Raw genomic sequence first — 22702 nt, 5'->3', positions numbered from 1 at the left:
CTGTACAAGACTAAGTGAACAGTTTTCTCTAATGGTGGACTTCATATGGCCTTTTCGGCTTTCTTGTTAATTTTTAAATGTTAGTTTCCTGTTTGATTAATTTGGTCTTTGTTTCCACACACCGTGTCCCAGTTGAACATCTACCCAAACAAAAGAAAGTCTTTGCCTTGGCAAAGGATTACTCGTCTCCTGGCAAAGGATTACTAACCGAACAACTCCTGTTTTATTACTTCTATGTGGCAATCATCATGAGACAATTTCAGTTTTTGTCATACCCTCTCCATCTTCACCACTGGTCTTGGGGTTACCCTAGATAAATTGTCAAAACCCAGATTTGATGTGACCTCAGTTTCCATAACAAATTGGAGTCTCTTCTGCCATTCTCGCTGCCTACATTCTGGTGTCCGAAATACGAGCCATTCCATCTTTCCAAACACAAGCATTTCCTCTTCTTGACATTACCAGGCCCACCATTGCTTTGGGGCTACTGAGGTGTCTCATTGTAGCCGACACCACCATATTTTGCCTAAAGGTTCCATATTGTGCAGTTGTAACAATTTGTTAGTGATTTTTCGATTCCAAAATTTGTGGCTGACTGATATAAAATTGATGAATTGATTTGGAAAATATATTTTTTGGTTTACTACATGTGTGAGTAAGCTTTGTTTTAGAAAGGTGTATAAAAATACAAATATGTTTGAATGACAATGTTATTGCTGTTGTTCAATGTCATAGAATACCATACAACAGTACGATAGGAAGTCATGGATGACGTCAAAGTTCCCGGAAGTGCCTGTCCGATACCAACGAAGAAGACATGTGTACCGCAACATGGCGACTCCCATGCACAGGATAATAGCTAGAAGACAAGCGTGAGTATAATTTAGATAATAGTCACGAAAATGTGCCGTTGTCGTTGGTTTGTAAATATCCGTGTCTTTTAAACACAGTGTCCATTCAGCTCAGCGAGCCCCGTCTGTACGGGGTGAATTATGAGCCACGCAGCGCTCCACAGAGGTCTGAAAACACACAGCTAATGTTCGACCCATCGGACTGTTGTCTGCATCCAACACTTATTTATGCGCTGAACTCGTCAATGACACGTTTTACTAGCAAGAGACCTGTTATACAGGAAAATATGTCAAATAACCATTACCTTAATTTCCCGTTTTGTTCAGAGATAATGTTCAGTACCTAAATGATTAAGACTTACGATACTTTTTACCTTAATAATATATTCCATTGAAAGCCAAGTCATGTTGAGAAAAGCGTCGAGTCTATATAAAGACGTATAGGTTGTTAGGATATGATTATTAATTTGGTTGTGGTAAATGCTATTATTAATGTTCATTACACGTTGGGAAAAAATAACTTTTCTTAGTGACTTATGCAGAAAAATATAAATGGTGGGGTTTTTTTCCCCCAGAGGGCTTTTCCACCATCAGAAAAGAGTCTGTTTATCCTTGTCCTGTTGACATTTTCATATTGAATGTTAACCCTCCTTTAGAAAAGAAAGATTGGAATATATCCATCAATAGGTCAGCTCTTTTGAAATATTTGAGAAAATACTGTCTCAAAATTATCAATATATTGTCTTTATTTTTTGGGGTTGTCATGTTGGTATTTTGGGGTTGTCATGTTAGTATTTTGGGGTTGTCATGTTGGTATTTTCGAGTACCTGAGGATACAATCCATTTTTTAATAATAAGACAAATATTGTGATGTGTCCAAAACCTTAGATTATTTTCAGTTGTATTTTTCATAAAAAGTGATGGGAGATTTGACAACATTTGCGTAATTCACCATGTTGATTATTATTGTTTATTAGCAAGTATCTTCAGGGGGTTGATCAAGTTTCTCTTGACAAATAATGCTCAGTTTAATACATGGAAATATTTCTGCAGCGGGGATGCCTTTAGTTCATTTGTTCATGATGTTCATTTGTAATCAGGTTTGTCTGTTGTATTGTAAACAGTGAGGCAAACAAACAACATGTGCGCTGCCAGAAGTGTTTGGAGATGGGACACTGGACCTACGAATGCACAGGGAAGAGGAAATATGTTCACAGACCCTCAAGAACAGTGGAGCTGAAGAAGAAGCTCAAGGAGAATGAAAATAAACTCATCAGCATCACTGGGTACGTTGTCTCCATCAGTTCATAACCACTGAATGAAATTCAGATCTCTGCTCATTGTTGCAACTAAAATAAATGTTCCTGATTTTATAATAAGTTTGTGATGCTATCAGCTAAATCTAAAGAGCTATAATGTATGACTCAGTCATTTATTTAGTCTAAATATCACTTCTTGGAGGAGTTTTTCCCTCTCCTGGGTGTTCTTGGTGTTATCCAATGAGATCCTGTGAGATGTTTAATGTCACAGCCTTATGTTTAGGAGAATAATCTAAATAAGATAAAAATAATTCATGAAATATCACTAATATCTCTCAAAACTTCTAGTGCCACATTAATTTGTAGGATAAAGGGTTTCCTGTGGTGCCAAAACTCAAATTTATTTATTTTTTATTTTCTCTCTTTCCCATTTCCATTTTTAGTGTACATCCAACCACGCTAATAAACTCACTTGATTACTTCACCCCATTTTTTTATTAGATTTTATAACAACCATTTTGTCTCATTATTCATGGCGTCAAAAATGCCGCTAAATACAAAGATAATCTGGAATTACCACTTCCACTGAAGCTGTACAATTATTTATACTTTCAAAGCTGGATTAAAGTGGGTGCCCAGAGTAAAATGATTTTCATGGTATTATAGTCAAGGAATTTGACTCGGAACAGCAACAGCAACATGACTTGCAAATCTGATATTTCATGTTACATGGCATAGTGTTAAGTGAAGCAGTCTCTTCATTAAATTAAGTCACTGGTGTCCTCAGAAAAAGACATACAAAGTAAGAAAGTGTATACAGTGAATGTGAAAAAACAAAGTGATTTGGAAAAGATGCAGTTCTGCTGCATTGCCATCTAGAGGATGTAAGACTCAGTCTGCTGTACAAACAGCTGTAAAATGTCAGGTTAAATCCTTTGAACAAACTGAAAGTGTTTGAATACTTAATACACATCTAGGGATATCGTGGGAACACATTTATCTTCTTGAGGGTGACATTTACGCATGATAACCATTTTCAGCTACAGTAACTTAAAAATATTAACACTACTGTGGCCACCAATGCTGATAATAATCATAATAAATTAAAGAACATTAATTCATGGTGAAATTTACCTTTAGCTGTAGCTGTTTAGCTGTTCAGTGCTGGGACATGTGTAGTAAAGTACATGATATTAATTTAACAAAATTACATTTATGTCATGACAAATGGTTTCAAAGCTACATTTTTAATGAAAAAGAATGATTGAGGAAATTAAAAAAGAAAATCATTAAAGAAAGACATGCTAGTACCCAGTTCAGGTTTTTGATTAAAAATCAGCTCTAAGTCTTTTAATTTTTTTTACAGACCAGGAACAGAAGGCACCAATGAGAAGAAAATGAAAAAGAAGTAAGTAAAATCATGTTCTACAGTGGTGGGTGTTTTGGCTTGACACAATACAAAGTTTAAGTTGAAGGATTTACAAAAGATGCACAGTTAATTTACAATTACTACAGTTACAGTTACTTATGAAACTTCTTTGGTCGAAGCTACGCATTTATACGTCACACTTTTTTATGCATTACATTCAAATTGTATTTTTCAAATTATTTTTGTTAATTTTTTTTTTTATCATTCTGATACAATATACAGATACCCATGACATTTTTAACATAATTGATGTACATAAAACCAATACAAACCCATAAAAAAGGCAGTCACAGACTGCAACATCCTGTGAAACCCCTGAATTCAAAATTTTACTCTGACCTACTTGCATAGGTCAAAGATCAAAGCTAGTGCTCTGACCTACTGTCATTGATCAAAGCACTAGCTTTGATCTACCGTCTTACTTACACTGGCCTTCTCCCTCGTCTTTTTATCTTATCCGGTTCCTGAGTGTACAAAAGTTCAAATTTGACCTTGACCTAATTTTCCTCAAGGTCATAATTTTTCATCTCCTTTGCCACCCGAGTAATGTACTTTTGTTTCATCTTTCTATCTGCAATTGTTGTGGAGATATTTAATGGACATACTAACAAAAGGACGAACACGTGAACACTGTCAATTACAATACATCGCTTTGAAGCGGGATGTAATGATTTTTTGCATTATATGTTAATACTCGTTCAGATGTTTAAAAAATAATTTTAAAATGCGTTTTACATTTATAAAAATAGCATGAGGAATACGGTAATAGTCCTTTGGAACAGTATCACAAGCTGATGATTATTTAAGATATTCACACCTTATTCAAACCTCAGTTTTTTAATTTGTTTATGTACAGTTTGAGATTATAGTTCCCTCTAGTGAAGCCTATGGGTCACTACAGCGTGTTCCAGCAGCTGTGGTAGTTAAAAGAAGAAACAAGAAATCTACTTTATGGACTAGTGAAGAACCTAAAGAAGTCCTCATACTAATTGATTGTTATATAATACAAATGTATATTGTATATTAATCTTCACATGTATTTATTTGTTTTTGTTGTCACATCAAACGATATAACTTTCTCATTTTTTTCCAAATCAGACATTTTGACTTGAAAATTTAACTGTAAACAATTGATGTGTCTTTACTTAGTATATTAGATCTGTTTTAAATTACAGCCACATCTTTTTAATTTTATTTCCATTAACTGTAATGACAGTACCACAGCCTCACTCTCACAGGTACAGCGTGACGTCTTAATGACTGCACACACACACCCATGATTTCCCTTTGTGCTCTGCTGCTTGCACTTAGGACTAAAGACTCCAGCGACAGCAGCAGTGATTCAGACGGCTCCTCCAGTGACTCATCGTCAGACAGCAGTGACTCCTCTAGCTCCTCCTCAGATGACAGTGATAGCAGCAGTGACAGCAATAATGAGAGCTCTTCCTCCTCCTCTTCGTCCTCCTCTTCTTCATCTTCAGACAGCTCAGACTCGGCAAGCAGCAGTGATTCAGATCAAGGGCCCCCAAAGAAGAAGAAAAAGAAGAAATGAATATTTTGAAATAAGTTGATGTTGTTTCCTTTGCTAAGTACTTTTAGATGACCAATGTTTTTTTGTTTTTTTACCATCATCACTGGTCGTAGGACACAGTTTGCGTGATTAATCTTCTCACATAATTCTGTTTACAGTATACTCTAAATAAAGAAGAGATGTTTTAGGGTTGGTCATTGACTTGTAATAAATCCCCGTTATGTCTCATAACTCATTATTTTCTGACGTTTGAAGGTCTAAATTCTAGATATCTGGTAAAACTAATTGCATGTTCATTTTTTGATTTTGTACTAAAATATATTTTAGCCAATTTCAATCTACAGTTTACAATCTATATAACAACACCATAGCTCGTATTGGAAGACACTGCTACAAGATGTTTTAGAGAATGCTGAAAAAATATGTATGTTGAATTTTTAGTTGAATTAATTAGTTTAAAGTTAGAAAGCCCTGTTTATATGAATACCATTTGTTTCTTTGTAAAATAAACTGATAATTTGTATTTTTAATTTGATAATTTGCTGTATTTATTTCCTTTCTGGGCTGATGTAAATCCAAGGTGTTATTACAGGTTTTATTTGCATCTCCGAATTTCAGAAGTTGCCTGCTGACCTAGAGAGGTGGAAGGGTAAACGCTGTGTAATGCGTTTCTGTAGTTGAAGATCTATTAAGTACTTCAAAAGATTATGTTTCATCAAGTGTGCTTGATGGAAAAACTACTGATATTTAAGGTTGTAGTTCAGTAATATTGATAGCTTTGACGTTTTCACCTTTTGACCCATTCAGACCAAAGTCCCTTTAAATTATTATGAAGCCGGTCTAACTAGTCTTTATTAATATTTTAATGTTTTTTTTTTGTTTGTTTTTTCTACAATTACGGAGCCTCTGGTCAACTAAAATTAAGTTGACGGCGGAAGTCAAGTACAATATAAAAATTTCCGAATTGGTAAAATTAGCAAGTGAGTATCTAAATTTACATTTTGTATTAAAAAGAAAACGTATTACGATGCTACACACACATGACAACCAAGCATAACCCAGCAGAATATTTACAGCCGACCATCAACAAAATATAACCGCAAGAGGGCACAAGCCAGTGTCTTGTGCTAGTCTCAAGCCCGGATAAATAGGGTTGTGTCAAGAAGGGCATCCGACGTAAAACTTTTGCAAAAATCAAACATGCAAATCAACAACAAGGGACAATGACCCGACCATCCTCACATCCGTCGTAAACGTCAATTCTTAGCAACCTGTGCGTCAATGAAATGTTGCATTTCAACGTAGGAATTTCCAATATTATTAAAATGACAAAAATGTTGCTGTAAAACTGTCCGATGAAATTTCAAATGGTCCCGTACATTTAAACCTAAATCTTTGTCGGTGATTGTTGAATTGAGAATATGTCTGTTGTGTTTCCCCATCTTGTTTGCATAACAAGGTGTTTGGTAAAAAAAAAAAATCTCTTGACAACATGTGAACGCAGCGCCGCTTGCTGTTATCCATGAGTCCAGTCCTGTCTGTGGTACCTGCTGGCTACTTAACTTAGCTAGCAGCTTTACCTATAAGCCAGTCCTGTTCGGGAATAACAAAAAAATAACAGGGGACGATATGAATTTAATTGGTTTTCCGCTCGATGGACGCTAGTGGTTTAAATAAATTATGGAGACAATCCATTCGATTTAAGTATTATAGCTGTTAAGCTTTTTGCTGAATCCATTTTGCGTGTTACTGGAAGTGGAAAAGACAAAGAGAAAAGAGCTTTCCAATAGCTAGAATGGTTTGGGCCTAAAAAGAAGACAAGAGGTAAGGATGCTTCATTTAATTAAATACTTTATTTCATTATTAAACTGTGGTTAATGACTGTCTGATATTTTTAGTGAATGCTAATTTAAATCTGACGAGAAAATTGTAACGCTGAGCACCTAGCTAACCGCTAGGCTAGCCTCTGAACGCAACTCGCAGGTTTGATTAGCTAACATGCTAACGCAAAGATACAGGTACGTAGTCATCTAGGTAGCATGTTAGCTAAAGGGATAGGCTTTGTAGCGACTTTTGAGTTCTGCTGACAACAAACATTCATTGTTGAAGTCGCGATAGTGTTAATGTTACTGTTATACGTGCAGCGGCTTTCCGTTCCAGGAGAGGTGAACAACGAAGAGATGGAGGTCGTGTTTTTATTCATGTAGTATTGGCTAACATGAGATGACATCGGTCTGTGTTTTTACTTATTGTCCAGTGTTGACAGAACTCCTCCATCTAAGTTTACAGTAATATCAACTCATGTCATTTTAGAGGGCCAAAGTACGAGATAATCATGTTCAGTGTAAAAGCCGTCCGTTCAACGCAGTTCATGGAAATAACTCATCCACCAACTCCAACTTCATGAATAAAACTCGGGATGAACTGTTAAAAGCTTAACAATTTACGCACATGCTGCAATTATACAAATTTCTTGGCTTATGCCTACTGTAAATGTCAATGGTGAAGTAATTCAATTCACATAAAGGATGTCAGTTTCACTAGGGAAAGAAAAAAAACTTTTAGTTTGTTACCCAGGACTTATGCTGATTACATCCTGCATTTGTTACGTCACGGTTCGTTGTGCCGCAAGCTGCTGTTAGTTAAACTTCCAGTGACTCAGAGTACTAAAGTACTAGTCGTACGATAGAAAAGTGTTTTATCAGGCTTTTAGTCTGACAGGACAGCTGATATGCTTTTCTAGGAAGCCATTTTAAGTGCCACTGTTGGGGGAAGGGCTAGACAATGCATCATAAGTCCAGAATAACTCTCAACTCTGTGTGTGTGTGTGTGTGTGTGTGTGTGTGTGTGTGTGTGTGTGTGTGTGTGTGTGTGTGAATAAACAAAAACACACATGCTTGTTTATCATGAATGCCTCATGTTTGGAGAGGTCATGAACTCTGTTATGGTAGGTCGCTGTGTAGTGGCAAACTTCTGTAGACAGGTGTTTTGAAGTCCCTAACAGTACAGTCCCTAACTCCATTTGAAGATTAATTGCAGAAGCTGCTATCATTTTCAGTATGATAATGTCTCCTTATTCTTTTTAGGCAATTTCATTAGCCATACTTACTAGATTATGTTATAGTCCTGTCGAAAAGCATGTCCAAGTAAGAATAGTTCTCTAAACATAGTGGAAAAATGCTATTTCTGAGTTTCAAGTATAATTTTACATTCCGTTGTGTTCTAGTAACAATTATTGAAGCATATTCAAAAGTATTGATTGAAATATTTTGTGTGAGCATGTTTCAGTTTTTTTCTGGCATTATGCGATGTGGCTAGAAATCAAATTGTTAGTCAATAGAAACGGTTTGAATCGATTCCGAGGTTGTAGTAGTAAACATAGCAGTTTAAAACACAACGCTTGTTCTAACCTTGCATGATAGTACGTAAATAAATGCATGACACAGACCAGAGTTTCTTAACCTTTTTTTTTTTTTTTAAAGTCAGGGCATTCTTCAGAAGGCATGATCATGAAGTAGGAGAACTGGGCCTCAGATGATGCAAAGAACTGCTCTGTTCTGGCAAGAATGAATGTGAGGCAGATTCCCTTCTCCTGGTCCACCTTTGGTCTAACATTTGTGAAGATGTTGAGAATGGTAACAGGATCTTAATGGAGCTGCTTGAAATGAATCCCCGTCTACATGCAAAATCTGTTCAATCAGTTATTTTAAATTTTAGCTTTAATTTGAGGTGTGGGATATCTGCCAGTGTGCTCTTGTGCATTTTTTTTCCATAGCATGCTCTTGATGGCCATGTTCTTTTTTTGTTGTTGTTGGTGGTCATGTGTTATCAGTGACTAAGCTTACTGTGAAACCTTCTTCACTTCCTGTTTGTTTTGTGCTGTAGCTTTAGTATAACTGTTTCCTCTGTAGCCAAGCAAAGGCACACATACGTTTCCTTTTTAATGGTTAAGAGCACATGTTTTGCCCATATCATAAGATGAGTAGGTCAAGGATTTCTTTTGGCTTTTTATTAATATACAGCAGTTTGTTCTGCATCAGTGTTAAGAAGATGAGTAATACTTGCTTTAATTCTGTACAACCACAACAAGCAGTTGCAGTTGATGTGAGGATACTTTCAAAACTGTGTAATACTTGACAGAATAGGTTTCGTACCCCATCCATTAATATAGTAATATAGTGGTACCTCTACTTACGAAATTAATTGGTTCTGGAAGAAATTTCTTAAGGAGAAAATTTTGTACTGTAAGTAGTTTTCCATGCAAATGCCCGAATCCATTCCAAGCCCCCCAAAATTCAGACATAAAAGCATAAAAATGAATCAAAACATGTAACAAATACATGTTACAATTAGATTATTACACAATAAATGAGAGTTGTGCATAATGTAAAAAACAAAGAATAAAGAATATAAATGATAGTCATTTACCTTTTAACTGCTGTCCTAATTGTTTTTTGCCCTCTTTGGTTCATGCCTTTCTTGCCTCACCATGCCGAACAACAGAGTGAATTCCAGTCCTCCTTTTGAACTTCTCCAACCACCGACGCAATGCCTTAACACTTGGCGAGATCAACCAAACGCATCCCTTTTTCTTGTTTTTCTATTATGTCTTGCTTTGTTTGTATGGACAAAAAAACTCTTCTTCTTTTCTTTTCCTGTTTTCTCCGTCACTTTCTTGGGGTCCATTGTGAATACTCTAAAAGTTAATATATTTACGTAAAACTATCAGAATACCGCATGGGTCGAGGGCCCAATGACAAGGACGCATAGACACGCATCTAGCTACACATAGAGGTCCCTCTTAGCCAATGGGATGCCAGGAAGATGCTATGTAATAGCCAGTTGCAGAGCAGCTGTAAGAATGTTGCATTCAGGGAACTTTGGGAGCTGCGAGTAGCAGCCCATACTGTATTTTTTCCTTTCGTATCCTAAAATTTCTTTCGGAACAATACGTAACAGGCAATATTTTCCTGTTGAGGCGTTTTGTAACTTGAAAGTTTCGTATGAAGAGACGTTCGTAAGTAGAGGTACCGCTGTACAGAGTCCCGAGTCACAATAATCAGTTTATACCAATAATGCAAATCGTAAGAATTTGCATTATTTTCAAGGCCTGAAATTTGCACCTTTTTATTTTATTCCAAAATTTTGTGTGCATTTGTGCATTTAACATTTTTACTCTGTTTTACCTCTGGGGTAGCAACAGAGATACCATACACACGTGGACAACATACTTGGTACCCCTCTGTTAATGAAAGAAAAACCCACTATGGTCACCAAAATCACTTGAAACTTACCAAAGTAACAATAAATAGAAATTTATTGAAAATTAAACAATCAAAATCAGACATTATTTTGGAATTGTCGTTCAACAGAATTATTTAAAAAAAACAAACTTATGAAACAGGCCTGGACCATAAGGATGGTACCAGTAAGTTAATATTTTGTTGGTCAACCTTTTGAGGCAATCACTGCAATTAAACGAGTTCTGTAGCTGTCAATGAGATCTCTGCACCTCTCCACAGGTATTTTGTCCACTTCTCGTGAGCATACTCCTCCAGTTTTCTCAGGCCCCGTACACACGGTGCTGGATCTTATTGAAAACGCAACTTTTTTCACCCCGCATAGAAAAAGATTCACATCCACACGACAGGGTTTTTGAAAAAATCTGTCCACACGTATCCGCATAAGTGCGTTGATCAACACGTTCATAAGCAGAACAACTCCGACAGGAGAGAGGACGGGGACTCGTGCAAATTCACGCCGTTCCTCCTGGAGGATGAGCTCCATCACAGAGTTCTCCCACCAGTAGGGAGCGCATTCCGGTCTGACCTAGAACTGGCATCAGCGTCTTGGGAGAGGAACGTGAATGAATGAATGAATAAATAAATAAATATATGAATTTTTTACTCAAAGAAAGAAACAGACAAACAAATATTAAAGTGTCAAGCATGTTTATCAACGCATCTTGGACGTGGAGCTGTTATACGTCAGAAAATAGCTGGTTTTGACTCCATCCATTCTCAGTGTACATGTAGACACGGGTGGAAACAGTTGCGGAGACAACATCCACAAAACAACGCAGACCCGGCATTTTCAAAAAAATTCACTTTGACCAGAGTTTTCAAAAATGTGTGTTTTCGTCCCAGATATCTGCGTTATCGTGTGGACGGAGGGCATAACCACAACAAAAAACTTGCGTTTTCAAAAAGTTCTGGCGCTGTGTGGACGGGTCCTCAGGTTTGAAGGGTGTCTTCTCCAGATGGCATGTTTCAGCTCTTTCCACAGATGTTCAATAGCATTTAAATCTGGAAGGCCATTTCAGAATAGTCCAATGCTTTTCTCTAAGCCATTCTTGGGTGTTTTTGGCTGTGTGTTTGGGGTCGTTATCCTGTTGGAAGACCCATGATCTGCAACTGAGACCAAGCTTTCTGACACTAGGCAGCACATTTCTCTCCAGAATGCCTTGATAGTCTTGAGATTTCACTGTACCTTGCACAGATTCGAGATATCCTGTGCCAGATGCAGCAAAGCGGCCCTAGAACATAACCAAACCTACTCCATGTTTTTAGGGACAGTTCTTTTTTTCATATGCTTTATTTTCCCGTCTGTGAACATAGAGTTGATGTGCCTCACCAAAAAGCTCTAGTTTTGTCTTGTCTGTCCAAAGAACAGTCTCCCAGAAGCTTTGTGGCTTGTCTCGCCTTTTTATGATTTGCTTTCAACAGTGGGGTCCTGCTTGGTCGTCTCCCATGGAGTCCACTTTGGCTCAAACAGCGACGAATAGTGCGATCTGACACTGTTGTACCTTGGCCTTGGATTGGATCTTTAATTTCTTTGGAGGTTGTTCTGGGCTCTTCGGATATCTTTCAAATTATCCGTCTCTTCAATTTATTGTCAATTTTCCTCTTGTGGCCACATCCAGGAAGGTTGGCTACAGTCCCTTGGATCTTAAACTTTTGAATAATATGTGCCACTGTTGTCACAGGGACATCAAGCTGCTTAGAGATTGTCTTATAGCCTTCACCTTTTACATGCTGGTCTATAATTTTCTTTCTAAGCTCCTGAGACAACTCTGCTTTCTGCTGTCCATGTTCAATGCGGCACACACCATGTCACCAAACAGCACGGTGACTATTTGTCATCCTTTTAATTTGGCAGACTGACTACTTATGAGATTCAACACACCTGTGATGCCAATTATGGGACACACCTGAGTTATTTATGTCCCTCTGTCTGGTAAAAATGTTTTCAGTCTTTTACAGAGGTACCATAATTTTTGTCCAGGCAAGTTTCAGTAGTTTTTTTTATTTATTTTTAGAATTATGTTGAACAAAAATTAAAATGTGATGACTGATTCTGATTGTGTAATTTTCAATATATTTTTTTTATGTATTGCTCATTGTAAATTTCAAGTGTTTTCAATAACCATTGTGGATTTTTCTATGATTAACAAGAGGGGTACCAACATTTTTGTCCATGTGTTTATCGAAGCTGAATCACACATCTTTGTGAGCATTCTCTCTTCTCCACACAAGGAGGTGGATGGTAAGGACAGGGCTGTGACATTTGTTTAATTATTGTGTGTGGCCCAGACCATAAGATAGCAAGTAGCAGTTACTAGTTAACTCAAAAAGTAAAACTATCCTAACATGTCTTAATTTTTCCCATGTCTTAAAACTTGCCAAAACTCCAGGCAGAATGACAAGGCCAAGCTAGTCAAGACAACTGGTCTAATCCATGGAAATACCTAGTCAAATACAAAGTAGATCCAGAATGTGAGGAGTGTAGTGTTGACATTAAAACATCTGCAGTCAGCGCTGTTACTAGATCGTGGAAAGTTCAGACCTCCATGAACAATGAGGACAATGCCGGATTTTACTCAATTCCATTTTGGACCAAGGCAATGCCAGTCTGTGGAACTTACCTGACTTCTGTTGCAGTCATGGAAACATGTTTGAATTTTTTGAGCCTAATTGAATGGTGTGATCTCACTGCCGACTCAACTGCAAACACTTTGCCAACATCCAATGAAAAAGAGAGAATGGGACACAGGAAGTGATTGGTATGTTTGTTAACCCTTTAAACTGTCACCCTTCTGAGCATTTGATTGGTCAGCCTGGGCTTGCGCTAGCCATTCGCCACTTTGCCATAGGTGAAGTAAATTCCAGATTGGCTACAAGGTTTTTAGACTGTGTAGCCACAGTGGCGTTTTTATTTTCACGGAAAAAAGGCTAAAACTTACAACTTTGTCGCTCGCTAGAGGTGCTCGCTATTTCCGCTAGCGAGCGGCGCGCTCGCCGCTATTTCCACATGCCGACGGAATTTAGCTGAAGCATGCCGACGGAAATAGCCGAAGTGACCTGAACGCTCCCGATCATTAAATATGCACTCGGGTCATGACCTCCTCTCGTCCAATGAAAAACAAAATATTGTTTTTTTACAAGCTGAACCCGCGAATTTGTGTACAACAAGGCGAGGACGATCGATCAAAAGAATCCAGTGTTTTATAGTAGAGTTTCTGTTAAAGTCCTCATTAATAAACAATTGGTGAATGCTGAGAGGGGATAGGAATGGTGACAGACCGATCAGAAGGTAAATGAAAGATATTATCAATACTTGTTTGTAGTCTTAGACTTTTGTTCCCTATGACCGCAGGAATAACCAGCGATGCATGTAAATATGTATTCACCTCGCTTGCTATTTTTCATGCCTTTTTAAATTGAAATGAAAAATCATGTTGTTGAATTAAAAAAATAAAATAAACTATGGCATAGCAATGGTGTTGGTGGTGGTCAAAGTTGAAATGTCGTCTAGTCTCAGTAAAAGTTACACAAGTAAACATTGAGTAATATTTTATATGTCTGTATCTTCACATAGTGAATGGAAGTTTTCAATTGTTGAATTTCACATTCATACCTGCATAAAGTAGGACAGAAATAAAGATAGTTAAGCTTGAACTGTTGACTTTAGTGCATTTTTGTAGGTAAACTGAACATGCAGAATGCAGGAAAACAACCCCATTTTCTAAAACATTTCCCGGGGGGGGGGGGCCCTCGGACTCGCAACGAGTGTCGGTCATCCGCGCACTGTGCCACTGTCTTGGACACAGAATGGGGCTTTTTGTGGCTTGCTCAATTCGTTTACACTGAGCCACAGTGGCTTAGTCATACTATCTCTTAGTGCACGCCCAGTCAGCTTAGTTTGAAAAGTAAAGTCTGTGTTTCATAATCAGATGGTTCACTTTAACCTCAGTCTTTTATTGTTAAAGAAATCTGATTAAACCAGTCCGTATTGTGTACTCCAAGTCTTCTGTAAAGAAATCAAATCTGTAAAGGCAGTGAAAGTTATTGTCTGATCCTAGCTTTAGATATACAATTAGATTATGGGTTTTTTTTGGATAATTTTTTTGCCAAACGTTTTTGCTAACACCAACGCTATGCTTGAAAAAGGTCAGCCACTGACTCCTTTTTCAATTCTTTGTATAGGATTTTAAATGTGATCAATACCTGACGCTGACTGCAGTGGTCCATGTACCACATAAAATTTGGAGAAATACTATGGGAACTTACTGCGGGAGTGATGACGACAACAGCAACAAAAAAAAAACTGGTGCTTTTTCCTTCTTTGAATAAACAGGTCAAGCCCTGAAAATAGCATTAATGCACCCTTTGACAGTTTTATATATTGCTTTGCCCAAATCATTGCTGAGCTAGTCGATAAGTGTCTGAAATGTAGCCCAATTACCCAGGTTGAGTTGTGCTGACTCAACAGTTTTTCCAAGGTTTCCAGGTCTGTCAACAGCTTTTCCTTTGAGTAATGCTGGCGTCATTTGGAACTTAGTTTTCCCTTTATGATTAAAATCACATTTAAGTTTGTGTTAGAAAAAAATCTCCAAGATATCATCATCGCAGTATATCCATTTTATCCTGTCTTATTGCCTTAGTCTTCATCTCATGCTTATGATTGAAATGAATTTAAGGAGAGAAGTTAGAAAGAAAACGTGATTACTGTGTACAGATGATACTTTATTTAATGTCATATTTGCACAAGGTAGAAAAATTTACATCTTATCTAAGCTACTAAGTTTATAATCAGATGTAATTTTCTTTTACAAAGAGCTTATCCAAAATATGTTGTTTTAAAGCTCTTCCAGAGGCTGACAATTTAATTAGCAGAAATCTAATCAGACATCAGTAGCACTTTTTACATTCCTCTCTGCTCACGTTGCAGAAAAATATGCTACTCATTGTGTCCTGACCTCACGCATCTCTACTTCAGCTTTTGTTCTCCAGGATGTGATCTAAGTGCTTATGTGGATATACTTTAAACTCGGGTGATAAAATTCATTCAGGGCATTTATTTGTCAAACCTCAGAATTATGGCATTGATCCATGCTTTTGGATTCAGCTCTCTAATATTTAAATACCAGTCGCCTGTTTTGGCTGAAATACTTAAAATGAACAACAGTGAAATGTATGGGCCTGACTTTCGTCAGGAGGGGGACAGTGCTTTTCAGGCAATGACAGATGGATTAATACCATAAACCTTAAATGTCTAAGATGCTGAAGTGAATCCAGCAAAATAACAATTATCAAGAAATGATGAATGCTGGGCTTGCGCTAGCCATTCGCCACTTCGCCATAGGCGAAGTAAATTCCAGATTGGCTACAAGGTTTATAGACTGTGTAGCCACAGTGGCGTATTTATTTTTACTGGAAAAAAGGCTAAAACTTGCAACTATTTTGCTCGCTAGCGGCACTCGCTATATCCGCTAGCGAGTGGCGCTCGCTATTTCCGCTAGCGAGCGCTGCTACTTCCGCTACTGAGCGCCACTATTTCCTGTAGTGAGCGGCACTATCGCCACTACTTCCGCTAGCGAATGGCGCTAGCGCAGCTATTTCTGCATGCCGGCAGAATTTAGCCGAAGCATGCCGACAGAAATAGCCGAAGTGACCTGAACGCTCCCGATCATTACATTTGCACTCGGGTCATGACCTCCTTTCATCCAATAAAAAACAAGAATATTATTTTTTTTACAAGCTGAACCCGCGAATTGGTGTAAGACAAGGCGAGGACGATCGATCAAAAGAATCCAGTGTTTTATAGTAGAGTTTGTGTTATAAAGTCCTCATTAATAAACAATTGGTGAACGCTGAGAGGGGGTAGGAGTGGTGACAGACCGATCAGAAGGTAGATGAAAGATATTATCAATACTTGTTTGTAGTCTTAGACTTTTGTTCCCTATGACCGGCAGGAATAACCAGCGATGCATGTAAATATGTATTCACCTCGTTTGCTATTTTCATGCCTTTTTAAATTGAAATGAAAAATCATGTTATTGAATTAAAAAAACAAAAACAAAACTATGGCATACCAATCGTGTTGGTGGTGTTCAAAGTTGAAATGTCTTCTAGTGTAAGTAAAACTTACAAGTAAACATTGAGTAATATTTTGTATGACTGTATCTTCACATAGTGAATGGAAGTTTTCAATTGTTGAATATCACATTCATACCTGCATAAAGTAGGACAGAAATAAAGATAGTTCAGCTTGAACTGTTGACTTTAGTATTTTTTTGTAGCTAAACTGAACAGAAGATTTTGTCCTCAGAATGCAGGAAAACAACCCCATTTTATAAAAAAATTTCCCGGGGGAGGCCCCCCGGACGCCCCCTGCACCACTGTCTTGGACAGACTATGGCTTTTTGTGGCTTGCTCAATTCTTTTAAACTGAGCCACAGTGGCTTAGTCATACTAGCTCCTAGTGCAAGCCCAGGAATGTAGTACAATAAAAATCACAAGTAAAATTCTGATTTATCTACTGTTTATGATCTTCACAGAAGTCCACACCACATGAATTATAAAAATAAAATTTTCATCAACCGTTTTATCTTTGGGCCAATTTTTTTAAATTGAAGTTCATGTTCAGGGTAGCGCAGATGGCTATTTAGCATATCAAAGTATTGATCTGTAGAATGTAGCTGCAAGAGGGCACAAGCCAATGTCTTATTGTGCTGGTCCCAAGCCTGGGTAAATACAGAGGGTTGTGTCAGGAAGGGCACCAATGTAAAACATTTGCCAAATCAAACATACAAATCAAATCTATAACTTCCATACCGGATCGGTCCAGGCCTGGGTTAACAACAACCCCCATCGGTGCTGTTCAACTGCAGGGTGCCGTCGGAAATTGGACTACTGTTGGTTGAAGGAGAGGAGGAAAGTGTGTTCAAAGGAAGATGGACAAAAGAAACGCCAAGATTATAGGACTGAGAGTAGGGACGTTGAATGTTGGAACTATAACAGGAAAAAGTAGAATTGGTTGACATGATGCAGAGGAGGAAGGGAGACATACTGTGTCAAGGACACCAGGTGGAAAGGTAGCAAGGTTAGACATTTAGGACCAGGTTTCAAGTTGTCTGGGCTTGCACTAGGAGGTAGTATGACTAAGCCACTGTGGCTCAGTGTGAAAGAATTGAGCAAGCCATAAAAAGCCACATTCTGTGTCCAAGACAGTGGCACACTGCGCGGACGACTGACGCTCGCTGCGGGGGGCGGGGGGGGCCAGGGCACCTCCCCCGGGAAATGTTTTAGAAAATGGGGTTTTCCTGCATTGTGGTGCATTCTGAGGACAAAATCTTCTTTTCAGTTTACCAACAAAAATACACTAAAGTCAACAGTTCAAACTTAACTATCTTTATTTCTGTCCTACTTTATGCAGGTATGAATGTGAGATTCAACTATTGAAAACTTGCATTCACTATGTGAAGATACAGTCATACAAAATATTACTCAATGTTTACTTGTAAGTTTTACTTGGACTAGAAGACATTTTAACTTTGACCACCAACACCACCATTGGTATGCCATAGTTTATTTTATTATTTTTTCTAATTCAACAACATGATTTTTCATTTCAATTTAAAAAGGCATGAAAAATAGCGAGGTGAATACATATTTACATGCATTGCTGGTTATTCCTCCCGGTCATAGGAATCAAAAGTCTAAGACTACAAAAAAGTATTGATAATATCTTTCATTTACCTTCTGATCGGTCTGTCACCACTCCTACCCCCTCTCAGCATTCCCCATTTGTTTATTAATGAGGACTTTAACACAAACTCTACTGCTATTTCCGTCGGCATGCGGAAATAGCGAGCGCCGCTAGCGAGCGACAAAGTTTTAAGTTTTAGCCTTTTTTTCAGTAGAAATAAGAACGCCACTGTGGCTACACAATCTGAAAACCTTGTAGCCAATCTGGAATTTACTTAGCCTATGGCGAAGTGGCGAATGGCTAGCGCAAGCCCAGGTTGTTCTACCATGGTGTAGATAGGAAGAGAAATGGAGAAGGGAGTTATCTTGGAGGAGTTTGTTAGGAATGTTCTGAAGGTAAAAAGTGTCAGATTGAGTGATGAGTCTGAAACTAGAAATCGAAGGTGTGGTGTTCAATGTTGTTAGTGGGTATGCTCCACAGGTAGGATGTAAGCTGGAGGAGAAGGAGAAATTCTGGTTGGACTTTGATGAAGTGATGCAGAGCATACCGAGAAGTGAGAGAATTGTCGTTGGTGCAGACTTCAGTGGACATGTTGGTGCAGGAAACAGATGATGAGGTGGTGATGGGCAGGTTTGGGATCCAGGAGAGGAATACAGAAGGACAGATGGTGGTTGACTTTGCAAAAAGAATGGAATCTGCTATTTTGATTACTTTCTTCCAGAAGAGGCAGGAACATAGGGTGACCTACCTGTATAAGAGTGGAGGTAGGAGCAGACAGTTAGACTACATCTTGTGTAGACGGTGTATTCTGAAGGAGATCAGTGACTGCAAAGTAGTGGTAGGCAAGAGTGTAGCCAAACAGTATCTGGTGCGTAGGATGACTATGGTGGTGAGGAAGATGAAGAGGGCAAAGGCAGAGCAGAGGACGAAATGTTGGATGCCGAAAAAAGAAAAGTGTAGCAGGACTGTTAGGAGTTAAGACAGGCTTTGGGTGGTCAGGAGGTGCTTCCAGATGACTGGACAACTACAGCTAATGTGATCAGGGAGACAGGTAGGAGAGTACTTGGTATGTCATCTGGAAGGAAAGTAGGTAAGGAGACTTGGTGGTGGAATGAGGAGGTACAGGAATGTATAAAGAGAAAGAGGTTAGCTAAGAAGAAGTGGGACACTGAGAGCACTGAGGTGAGTTAACAGAAGTACAGGGAGACAGAGTGTAAGGTGAAAGTAGAGGTATCAAAGGCCAAACAAGGGGCTTATGATGACTTGTATGCTTGGTTGGACAGTAAGGAGGGGGAGACTGATCTATACACGCTGGCGAGACAGAGAGACAGAGATGGGAAGGACGTGCAGCAGGTTAGAGGGCTTAAGGATAGGGATGGAAGTATATTGACAGGTGCCAGTAATGTGATGGGAAGATGGAAAGAGTACTTTGAAGAGTTGATGAATGAGGAAAATGAGAGACAAACTAGAAGAGGTGGCTGTTGTGGACCAGGAAGTAGCAAAGATTAGTCAGGATGAAGTGAGAAGAGCATTGAAGAGAATAAAGAGTAGAAAGGCACTCAGTCCTGATGATATACCTGTGGAGGTATGGAAGTGTCGAGGAGAGGTGGCCTTACATTTTCTGTCTGGGTTGTTCAACAGGATTTTAGATAGTGAGAAGATGCCTGAGGGATGGAGAAGTGTACTGGTACCCATTTTTAAGAACAAGGGATATGTGCAGAGTTGTCAAAGTCAGCTTTATTGTCAAATGTACCATATATGCAAGACATACAGCACATGTGAAGTTGCAGTCCTCTCAGACCCACATTAAACAGGCAGTACAACACAGGCATCACAACAGGCAGAGAGAGAGAGGTAGTCAGGTGCTGGGGGGAGGGCAGGGCAGGGTGAGGGTAGAGTTCAGTAGAGTGGAGTGGTTCGACCAGTAAGCAAACTGAAAAGGGTCCAGGGTTGAAGGGAGGGCAGATTTGATTTGGTGCATGACTAGCCGCTCGAAGCACTTCATGAGGATGGGATTGAGTGCAACCAGGTGGATGGGGGTGATTCTTCGGGACTGGGATGATGGTGGTGGCTTTGGGGCAGGTGGGGACAACAGACTGGCTCAGGGAGATGCTGAAGATGTATGTGAAGACATCTGTGAGCTTACCAGCAGTCTCTCAGGATACGACCAGGGATGTTGTCAGGACCTGGAGTTTTCCGTGTGTTGGTCCTTTTGAGGACTTGCTTCACGCTCTCCGGAGAAAGCGTCAATGCCTGGTCACCAGGAGGGGGTTGAGTCTTCTGTGCCGGGATGCTGTTGTCTGCCTCAAAGCGCGCAAAGAAGCCATTCAGCTGATTCAGCAGAGTGGTGGAGCTGTCGCAGGCCTGCGGAAGGGGATTGTAGTCCATAATTGACTGAATCCCCCGCCGCAGGCTCCTGGTGTCTCTGCTGTTGCTGAAGTGAGTAGAGATCCTCCTGGAGTACTGTCTCTTGGCCACTCTGATGCCTGGTGACAGGTTGGCCCTAGCTGTCCCTGGGCTTGCACTAGGAGGTAGTATTACTAAGCCACTGTGGCTCAGTGTAAAAGAATTGAGTAAGCCACAAAAAGCCACATTCTGTGTCCAAGACAGTGGCCTGCTATAATAGCAAGTAAAACTTACAACATTCAGTAATATTTTGTATGACTATCTTCACATAGTGAATGCAAGTTTTCAATTTTTGGGGGTATAAAACCACGCTCTTCCTGGGGGGGGAGTGGGGGGGATACCCCCACAGGGTGGGTCCGTGGGGACCTCCCTCAGGAAATTTTTTAGAAAATGGGGTTTTCCTGCATTCTGAGGGCAAAATCTTCTGTTCAGTTTACCTACAAAAATATACTAAAGTCAACAGTTCAAGCTTAACTACTGTATCTTTATTTCTAACCTACTTTATGTAGGTATAAATGTGAGATGCAACAACTGAAAACTTGCTTTCACTATGTGAAGATGCAGTCATACAAAATATTACTCAATGTTTACTTGTAAGTTTTACTTGCTATTATAGCAAGTGATGTGAATACACATTTACATGCATCGCTGGTTATTCCTGCCAGTCATAGGTATCAAAAGTCTAAGACTACAAAGAAGTATTGATAATATCTTTCATTTGCCTTCTGATCGTTCTGTCAGCACTCCTACCTCCGCTCAGCGTTCACCATTTGTTGTTCAATGAGAATTTTAACACAAAATCTACTATAAAACACACTATTCTCATTTTCTTTCGATCAATTGTCCTCACCTTGTCGCACACCAATTCGCGGGTTTAGCTTTTAAAAATAGAATGTTTTTTTTTTATTTTTACGAGAGGAGGTCATGACCCGAGTGCATATTTAATGATCGGGAGCGTTCGGGTCACTTCGGCTATTTCCGTTGGCATGTGCTCCGCCTAGCGAGAGAAAAAGTTTGTTTTCTTATGTTATCGCTCAGGGATTTTCGCGAGTCCAAAAAAGTTATGTTTTAGCCTTTTTTTCCCTAAAAATAAGAACGCCACACAGGCTAAAAACCTTGTAGCCACTCTGGAATTTACGTCGCCTATGGCGAAGTGGCGATTGGTTAGCGCAAGCTGACTGTCCTTAGTCCCACTTCATCCCCCGCTCTGACGGCCGCGTTCCGGGCCCTCAGGAGCCTGTGGACTTCCCCTGTCATGGCCTCTGGTTCGGTTCGAATGGAGATGGTTCTGGTGACCGTGACATCATCCATGCATTTCTTCATGTATGCAGTGACGGTCTCCGTGTACTCCTGGACGTCTGTGGTGTTGTTGTGGGTGGCTGCATCTTTGAATACACTCCCGTCTGTGGTGGAGAAGCAGTTCTGAAGTGTCTCTGAAGACCCCTCAGGCCACACCCGTATCTGCCTTTATGCAGGTCTGACGACTGTAACGAGCAGACTGTATGCCGGCGTTAGCATAACAGTGGTGTGGTTTGACACCCCATGGTGGGGGAGGGCATGGGCTTTGTAGGCATCTTTATGTGTTGTGTAGATATTGTCCAGGATGTTACTTCCTCTGGTGGAAAAGTTGATATGTCCATGTAATTTGGGAATCGCACTCTTGGAGTTTGCATGGTTAAAATCCCCTGCCAGAATGAGGAGGGCATCTGGGTGGGCTGTCGGCTGCTCACTGATGTGATGGTAGAGTTCATTCAGTGCCTCACTCCTGTTGTTGCTGGAGGTGGGAGGGATGTATACTGCTACCAGCAATATGGCAGAGAACTCCCTAGGCAGGTAGAATGGCCGGCATCTGATGATCATATGTCCTGACCACAGCAGCATCGCGGCACCAAGCATCCTTTATGTAAACACAGAGTCCCCCGCCGTGGGTCTTCCCCCCCTCGACAAGTGTTCTGTCAGACCTGCATGTTAGCCGGGACGCTGTTGGTGAGCCATGTTTCCACAAACACAAAGACGCAACACTCATCCACAGACTTAGATGATGACCGGAGCAGGTGGATGTAGTCCAGTTTATTATCCAGGGAGTGTAGGTTGGCAAGCGTGATGGTCAGGATAGCCGGCCAGTGAGAGCTAGCCGCTAGCCTAGCCTGGATGCCTCCGCGCTTGCCCCTCTTCTGCTTTCGTATGTTCCACCTGTGGCGCTTCCACTGCAGGCTGGGAGCAAGATTGGGGGCTG

General features: G+C 39.7%; 2 protein-coding genes across 4 annotated transcripts in view; both read left to right on the top strand.

Annotated features, from left to right (window-relative positions):
• The first annotated feature begins 735 nt into the window (after nucleotides 1–735).
• Nucleotides 736–5554, top strand: zcchc10 (zinc finger, CCHC domain containing 10). Its single transcript, XM_068331362.1, has 4 exons — nucleotides 736–872; nucleotides 1976–2137; nucleotides 3477–3518; nucleotides 4851–5554. The coding sequence occupies exons 1-4, from the start codon at nucleotides 769–771 to the stop codon at nucleotides 5089–5091; spliced, it is 549 nt and encodes a 182-aa protein (XP_068187463.1). The 5' UTR covers nucleotides 736–768; the 3' UTR covers nucleotides 5092–5554.
• A 1037-nt stretch (nucleotides 5555–6591) lies between these two features.
• aff4 (AF4/FMR2 family, member 4) overlaps nucleotides 6592–22702 on the top strand; it is a 41256-nt gene continuing 25145 nt past the window's right edge. For all 3 annotated transcript variants that reach the window (XM_068330756.1, XM_068330753.1, XM_068330754.1), the window contains exon 1: nucleotides 6592–6894. The gene's annotated coding sequence lies outside the window, so the exon portion shown is untranslated. The remainder of the gene's footprint in view (nucleotides 6895–22702) is intronic.

The sequence above is a fragment of the Antennarius striatus genome, chromosome 13 (assembly GCF_040054535.1).
Source record: "Antennarius striatus isolate MH-2024 chromosome 13, ASM4005453v1, whole genome shotgun sequence".
Taxonomy (NCBI): domain Eukaryota; kingdom Metazoa; phylum Chordata; class Actinopteri; order Lophiiformes; family Antennariidae; genus Antennarius; species Antennarius striatus.
Note: the sequence above shows the minus strand (reverse complement) of the source record. Positions and strands in the feature narration are given on the sequence as shown.

Bases quoted from the DNA above. Each gene is read 5' to 3' on its own strand.
- zcchc10 (XM_068331362.1), top strand. From the start codon at position 769: ATGACGTCAAAGTTCCCGGAAGTGCCTGTCCGATACCAACGAAGAAGA. The intron at 873-1,975 runs GTGAGTATAATT...TATTGTAAACAG, and splicing joins ATAATAGCTAGAAGACAAGC to TGAGGCAAACAAACAACATG. The intron at 2,138-3,476 runs GTACGTTGTCTC...TTTTTTTTACAG, and splicing joins AAACTCATCAGCATCACTGG to ACCAGGAACAGAAGGCACCA.